Source organism: Rhinolophus sinicus, chromosome 15 (assembly GCF_057876585.1).
Source record: "Rhinolophus sinicus isolate RSI-liver-muscle chromosome 15, RSI-T2T, whole genome shotgun sequence".
Lineage (NCBI taxonomy): Eukaryota > Metazoa > Chordata > Mammalia > Chiroptera > Rhinolophidae > Rhinolophus > Rhinolophus sinicus.
In genome coordinates, this window is record NC_142515.1 from 23,333,910 (window position 1) to 23,341,808 (window position 7,899).

The window sequence follows — 7,899 nt, forward strand, 5'->3', positions numbered from 1 at the left end:
TCTGGCGTCCGTGGGACTCCTTGCCCGAGGGCTTGGGCGCGTGGGAGAGGCCCCGAAGAGCGCGCGACCCGGGCCTCCAGCGAGCGCAGGGAGCAGGCACGTGGAATCGGGTAGCTGATCAGGGTAGCCTGGTGGCCACTCGCAGTGGGCGCCAGAGCGGGGGGAAAGCGCTCGCGATCCCGGGATGTGGGGATGCCACTTCCCCGCGAGTCCCAGACAAGCTGGACAGGAACCGAAAGCTGCGGGACTGAGCAGGCATTCGCCGGCGCGTGCAGGAGTGTGAGCCCTAGCTGTTTGTGAAGATGGGGAAGTAGGAAATATTTTGGGGGTGGGGTGCGTTATGCCTAATTTTGCTTCCGTTTGTCTTGCAAGAGGGGTCCAGGGATTGGCGGTGAAGAGCCCAGACTTCAGAGCCGGTTTAGGGGTTTGTGTTTGGGCCGGGCAGCTCCTCCCGGTTCCTACCTCAGCTGCTCAGTTGGACAGTGTTCGCCAGAAAATATCCAGGAGCCTTCGGAGCACAGCCGCTTCTCGAGGGGGTTCCAGGAATTGGGAGATGGGAGGGAGGCCCCAGTCTCCCCTGAGGTCCTGAGACTCTGGAATGCTGGGCTGGGGGTGGGGGACACTGAAGGTGAGCCTTAACGCCCGCAAATAGAGAGATACCTTACCCTACGAAGAGTGCGGGCCGGGAGGCTCCAGTCCCGGCGGGAGAGAAGGGGACAGCCGCAGGCAGGAGACGAATTCTGCGATTCCAGGAAGCCATTTCTGGATTTCACTCAGCCCGGCACTGGGTGCTGCAGCCACTGCAAGCTGGAGACCCACTGCAGACTTGGCGTTGGGGCCAGAACCTTCTCCCCAAGACCAACAACCCGCAGCCTGTCAGGGCCCAGCTTTGGTACCCCTTGAGCCTGGGGGATGGAAGCAGGGGACTAGCCTATGAGCTTTGGACCCAGAATTCTCTCTTTCAGAGGTCGGGTTCCAAGGGAACCACTGTTGAGGAATGGAGGAGCACTGCCCATTCCCCACACAGTCAAATTTCTCTTTGTGCCTCCTTCCTGTGCTTTGTTTCCATTTCATAGGGCAGGTCCAGGATGGCAGCCTGGGTAGGGATGAGGACAATGACTCTGCTGGTTTCCATGGCTCCCCCTCCCTCAGTCCCATTGCACACACAAACAAGCCCCCAACACCACTCACTTCTAGTTTCTAGCCACAAAGTTCTCTCACTCTCCTAACCCAAAGAAGAGTCTTCTATCTCCCCACTCTGCCGCCCCAGGATGGCATGTTCCCCAGACCCTCCACCATCAAGCTTCTTCCACAAAAGCAGGCCCGAGTCAGTTTTGTGTAGCTGAGATTGGTCTACTGTGTGCAGGGTGGACTTGTCTGGAGGGTTGTGCACTGTGGCTGCTGTCCTGGGCAGAGTGGTCTGGGGCCTCTCTGAAGGTCCCTGAGAAGTGATTTTATTCAGATCCCACCTAGGGAAGAGTGGTGCTTGCATCTGCGAAGTCCTGCTTAGAGCACCACACAGGATCCTGGCCCCCTTACTGACTCAGTGTGCCCTAGTCTCTGCAGCTTGCTGGGCAGGGGCCTAGAACCCCAGAACTCCTAGCAGGTGTTGGTACCCCCACACTATATCTGCATACCCCACCTTGGACCTCCAGCACCATGTACACCACCAGTCCACAATTACACCCACTCACACACACTCCCCACAGGGACAGTCACCCACAATGATCCACACTCCCCACTAATTCACTTCCCCAATCACATACTGTCACACACAAGTATATACAGTAAAATATACATCTCATGCATGGTTACATCTCATACACAATTACATTCATACATTTACAGATGATACACAATGACATTCATACATTTAACACAAAAACAGATTCACAAGGAGAAACTAATATGCAGTCTCATAAACATTAATACACGATTCATTCACAATCACAAATACAAGTCAGTGATCACACAATTATCCAAACAACACAGCCCCATTTACACATGGTTACACACATATCACTACAAGTTTGAGTGCATAATGATAGTTTCGATTTGCAACTTAAGCAGAAACAAGCACTTACACACAATAATTGCAAACATAATTACATACTTAAACACTATTACAACCATTCATTATCAGTAACATCCTGATTGCCACACTATCACAAACATACAATGCACACACACAATTCTCACACCCAAAAGACATTATATCCTCTCAAGCACTAGCTGTCCCAGGAGAGCCTGGCTCTCTCTGCTTTCCTCAGCTCTACTCTCTCTGTTTGTCCCCTTCCTTCCTCTCTCCAGAACCCACAGGTCCTGGCCCCCAGATGTCCCTCAAGCTCAGGCACTGGTGACTAACCCAGCAGCACCAGCTCACACCAAACCGAAGTAGCTGCAAGGTACTGGGCTCAGCAAGGAGTAGGCAGCCCTGACTCCGGATCCGGAGGGTTTTATTATTTTTTCACATAAATTACACAAGCACTTTATAAAATGGTTACACAGAAAACACCTTATAAGTGCATAACTTAAACCCCTCCCCCCTATGAACAGGATCTGGAGAAATAGGCTAAGTTTGTATGAAAACCTGCCTGTGCGTACCTGGGTGCAGCTAGGATGCGTGACGGCCTCGTAGGCCAAGTGACGCTGTTGTGGCTGCTGTGTGTGGGATGGTGTATCACAGTGTGGCCGTGGCCTTGTGTTTGTGAGAAGTGCCATGCTGTTCAGAATGAGTCTGGGTCACCCCTGGCCTGTACCTGATGGTGAGGGTCAAGGGTGAGAAGGCTATACCCTGTGGATGCATGACACTCTGCCATAGGTCGCCTGTGTGTGACTCTGGGGTGACACCAAGAGGGTGAGTGAAATTGCTTCTATGTGTGTGTGTGGGATAGGAGTGGGATACAGAGAGAGGGTTCAAATGACAGCCCATGCTGTCCTCTGGGGAACCCAGAAGCTCTTCTTCCCCCACCTCCCCTGCCTCTCGTTTCCATGTGAAAAATCAGAATAAAATAAAATAGACGCTAACTGAGAGGACTCTGAATAGTTCCAGCAGGCTCAGGACCGCGTGGACATCTGGGAGGAAATCGCGGGTCCCTGTCCTCTGCTCTCTTTTCTTCTTTTCCGCATAAGAGAGAACAGTTTCGGTGAGCACGCGCGCGGGCCCCTGTGGAGGGGCTCGGCGTTCCCCTCCCTGGTGCAGTCTGAGGCGGGAGGGGTAGGAGAGAGTCCTGGCTCTCGGGCCTCTGCGACTCCTAGGCTGGGCCCAGGGCCTCTCGTGGTGGGCAGGCTCACTCGCAGGCCGACGCCACCGACGTGACGCTGGTGATCTTGGTCGAGTCGTCAGACCATGGCTGCAGGTTCTGCAGGGCGAAGAGTGAAGAATTGTGCACGCAGAGCGGGTCAGCGGGCAGCGGCTGTGCCAGGCTCTTCTGGAAGGCCTCTTGCTGCAGCTGCAGGAGGATGCGGTTTGCCTGCTGCCTCTCGGCCTCACGCTCCTCCGCGGTCTGCCGCCTGCACGGAGGACAAGCCGTTATCCACTCTTCTGGTGCCCTCCCGGGAGATAGCCTGAGCAAGCACTGCTCGGCTTGGCAGCGCCCAACTCCAGCTTGGGCCCCTCTAACGCATTTCCCTATCTTGAAGTTCCTGACTCCAACAAAGACTGGAAACCCGAAAAGTAGATCGAGCGAGCTATCCTGGGGAAGCTGTGGGAAACTGCTAGGCCCAAGCAGCTGGGCACCCACACCCCCACCAGCTTCGGAGGGCGCAGCCAAGGGTAAGACGGTATCGCCTCTCCCCAGCGGAGGAAGGCCAGGGGCCGCCGTCCTCAGCCTGAGGGGCCTCCCCTCCCCATGAATCCAAGGCACAGGCAAGAGCCAGTGGGTAAGAGCTGTTGCACCGGACCTCTCTTCTCCCAGTTCTCTCTGAGAACGTCTCCCAGGCCTCTGACCTCGTGCGCCAAGGTCTGTGTCCAGCCCGCACTGCCGCCCGACCAGTCGGCTTCCTCCGAGGCTGTCCAGGGAGGCGATGACTCACTGATTCCTTTTAATGCCTCCCCTCCACCCCGTCAACTGAGATCAAACGTCTGTCTCTAAGGTGAACAGACCTAATGGGAGTCCCCGGGGCCTCCAGAAGCAATTTGTAGGCGATCGATGAAGCCGCGCGAAGCCGGCGAGGGCCTCTCCCAGCGGCGGATCCCGGCCTCCTTCCCGCCGCCCCTTTTTGCTTTTCGCTCTGTGTGTCTCTCCGGCTCTCTTCTTTCTCTTTCCTAAACGTTTAACTGCCTGTTTCTCTTTCTTTGGGCTTTGTATTTTTATCTCTTGTTTTTCTTTCACCCCCACCCCTTTGGTTGCCTCAGAATTAAGGGAATGTGTTTGAAATGAAAATGGAGGATTTTGTCATCCATCGCTTTCCTTTATTATACATAAGACTTCGTAAGGCTGCGGGTTTTTCTTTTCTCCCTGGGGTGAGGTATCTATCTTTGCCCCCTCCCCTTTGTGTTTCAGTTTCTCTCAGCCTGCCACTGTTTTCTCTGTCCCCTACCTCCAGGGTTGGGGCGGGGGAAGGGCGCGCGGGGGTGGGGGGGAAGCTTGCCGGCTCGGTTCCCTCCCCTAGGCTGCAGCTCTGGGTGGGCCTTGGGAACACCAGTGCCCCCTCCCCCGTACCCAGCTAGCCCTTGCTCCCTTTTTAGCTTTCCAGAGGTCTGAAGCCGGTCCCCCACCCCCATCCCAGTGGCAGGAATGTGGGGAGGAGAGAGCAACAAACTCGAGGGGCAGTGGCTTCCTTTGTGGCCACGACGGCGGAATCCCGGGCAGATTCCTCGCGTTCATTCAGAAAAAGAGGAAACTCCAATTCCTTCCTCCTGCCCCAGGCCCGCCCGGCCCGGCGCCGCCACCTTCGCCCAGACTCTCTTGCGCTCCCCTCTAAGGCCTGAGCTAGCGAGAAACTCCTGGAGGACGTGGAACTACGCGGGCCAAATGTACGGGAGGGTGCAGGGGTGCAAGGAGGCGCAGCAGAGAAAGCGCGGGTGTGTGCGGGGAAATAAGATTGCCTAGGAGTGAGTGGGACACATTATGTATGTAAGGGGGGAGGAGGGAGGGAGAGAGGGAGGGGGAGAGAGAGAGAAAGAGAGAGAGAGAGAGGTTTCCCCTTCTCCCATCGCACATCCAACTACATTAATACACTATTTTTCCCCACATAGACGTCTCTCTGTCGTTCTCTCTCTCTCTCTCTCTCTCTGTCTCTCTCTCTCTCTCTCTGTCTCTCTCCCCCTTACACACGCGCACACACACACACACACACATCTGCTCCTAATTGATCCCGGGTTCTGTGGGACCCTCGAAAACCCCGCCGCAGCAGGCGCGGATTGATTTTCCCCTTCCAGGGTGTAGAACTCGCTGCGTAAAAGCCGGTCGTCTCGGTAGCAGGGAGTCAGCAGAGCCCAGACTGCCGGTCTGGGGCCCCAGACGCTCTGCCGGGAGCCCGGCTGGGGCGCAGAAACAGAGTGCAGGCCATTCTGTCTCCAGGCTCCGGGATAGAGGAAGCATCTCTGTAAGCGCGAGTTTGCGCAAACCAAACGCCCCGCACGACTCACTGATTCAGGAAGCCCAGACTGCATAGACTGCTCTAACCGGGTATTTCCCCCAGCAGCGGCGAGGACCAGCCGCATCTACACAGGCAGAATGTGCGGGCCAGAAAGCCAGGAAGCCTCTGGTGAAAGACAGCCGGGGCTCTCCAGCCCCATCTCGGTCATCGGCCTCTCTTGCCTCCCGCTGCCCGCGAGCCTAGCAGGAGCGGCCGGCTCCCCCGAACCGATCGGAAACCGGGAGCGGAGGGAGTGTGAGCGCCAGTAGAGGCCCGGAACCCAGAGCGACCCGAGACTGCACCGCCCGCGCCCGCCCCGCGCGCTCACCTCCACTTCGTCCGCCGGTTCTGGAACCAGGTTTTGACCTGCGCGTCAGTCATTTTGAGCGCCTTGGCCAGGGCGGCGCGTTCGGCCGAGGCCAGGTACTTCTGGCGGTGGAAGCGCTTCTCCAGCTCGCAGATCTGCAGGCGTGTGAAAGACGTGCGCGGCTTCTTCTTCTTGGGGGGTGTCCGGTTCTGATAGGGGTGACCTATACGGCGTGTTACAGTGAAGGGTGAGAGGGCCACTGGAGCGGGAGACAGACAGACGGCAGAGGCAAGCGGCAGAGCGTCAGGAGATGTCCCAGGCCCGACACCCCGCGAATCAGCGAGCGCAGCGGCTAGACGCCCTGAGCAGGGCCTTGATCCTCCCGTCAGCCCTCAGGTCCAAGCCCTGGCAGAAAACAGCCTCCTGCAGCCAGGCCACGGCCAGTCACCACGGAGGCCTGCCTAGCCCTGGGCTCCCACGTGCCCAACTAGACACAGCTGCAGTCGCCTCCCCAGTCTCCTTGAGGGACATGTCTGAGGCGAGCTAAAGATTGCAGCCCCCGACCCCCAACAGCTTCAGGCCTCCAGCCTCAGAGAAGCTGCCCAACAGTAAGAAGCCACGCTTGGTCAATACCCTGGACCCTATGTCCTGACCAGAGCCTCCATCACACAGCAACATACACAGACTCATTACATTCAACAGGGGCACATTATAGACCTATACACCCAAAGAAGCTGGTAAATAGGTACAGGCACACAGACAAACGCACACAGGACACAGGGGAACACAAGGTGACACAAAGCAACAGCCTTACACTAACTCCCTCAGGACCTTCTTCAGGCTGAAGCAAGATTAGAATGAGCTGTGGGTCCCCTAAGTAGGCCCTGTGTGGAGTACCTTTCACAAGATATCCAGGACCAGTGGGCCCCAGGCTGGGGTTTCCAATTGAGCCCTTCAAGACTGGCCTGGGCTGGGGGGTGGGGGGGAGTAGGCACCAGGCCCTGACTCACCAGGCCCAAGAGGACTTGTGTTGAGGCATTGGGGCTCCTTAAATACAGGGCCCAAATGGAATGGCTTTTCTGCCTCTGTGCACCCCACCCCAAACTTTTGCCACAGACCCAGAGTCTGAGCCAAGGTTCCAAGGCCGGAACAGGAGCAGAGGGCCTGGGGTGCCTTGGGACCTCCTAGCCTGGGGTCTAGCTCTAAGCTGCCTATTGCCCTTTAACAGTTGGGCCCTGGATCCCAAGCCCCACGGGAGTCCCATGTCTCGGCAGCGGCCTGTGCCTCCTGCCTCCTCTCTCTAAGGCCAGACAGGGAACCCAGACTCAACTCATGGCTGCTTCTCAGCGGGCGTGGGGGCCTGGCCCGGCGGGAGGATCGTGCTCTTGGATCCAGGGAACGCTAAGGGCAGCGGGAAATGAGGCCAGGGAAAGGGGCCACCGCAGGAGCTAGAGCTGAACGCCAGGAGCGGAAGCAGTAGCAGAGGGAGCTGGGGCAAACGGAGGAAGGCACGGAGTAGGCAGCGGAGAGGGCGGCAGCCGGCGCCGCCGAGTGCGTAATCGTCCCAGGAATTGTCCTTTGGTGGCTAATCGATCGTGGGCCTCGCCGGTGCGTTATTCACGCCGGAGGGCCGGGTGTTGGGGGAGCAAGCCGAGCCCGGACAGAACGAAAATGAAGCGGGAGGCTCAGCCTCAACGCTGCCACCAACTTGTACGAAACCCGCAGTCCAGGCCCACCAGCTCTGTTGCTGTAGTCGGGCTGGTGGCCTCTGCCCGCCTGGCAGCGCGACACTGGAGCTTGGTGTGTATGTGGGGGCGGGGAGGACGAGCGGTGGGCAACCTGTTCTTTCCTTGCGTCTGATTCTGGGGCTTGCCGCCTGGCCAGAGAACATCGGCCCGGACGGAAGAAACAGTTTGTTCACTTCGCGCCCCTTCCTCCGAGATTCCCGAGCACCAAGTGCCGGCGGAAGGTAGTCCCGAAGCTACACTCCCCTTCCCTCCGCCTGATCG

The 7,899-nt window shown here is 57.6% G+C and overlaps 1 protein-coding gene across 2 annotated transcripts in view; it reads right to left on the bottom strand.

The window, feature by feature from the left end:
- Positions 1–2,425: 2,425 nt before the first annotated feature.
- Positions 2,426–7,899, bottom strand: part of TLX1 (T cell leukemia homeobox 1) — a 68,383-nt gene continuing 62,909 nt past the window's right edge. The window contains exons 4-5 of one of the 2 annotated variants that reach the window (XM_074339169.2): positions 5,912–6,113; positions 2,426–3,513 (exon numbers count right to left, since the gene is read on the bottom strand). In XM_074339169.2, the coding sequence (XP_074195270.2) occupies positions 3,291–3,513; positions 5,912–6,113 (425 nt within the window). In that variant the 3' untranslated portion in view covers positions 2,426–3,290. Of the gene's footprint in view, positions 3,514–5,911; positions 6,150–7,899 lie in introns of both variants that reach the window. The other variant, XM_019724944.3, reaches the window with a different exon arrangement.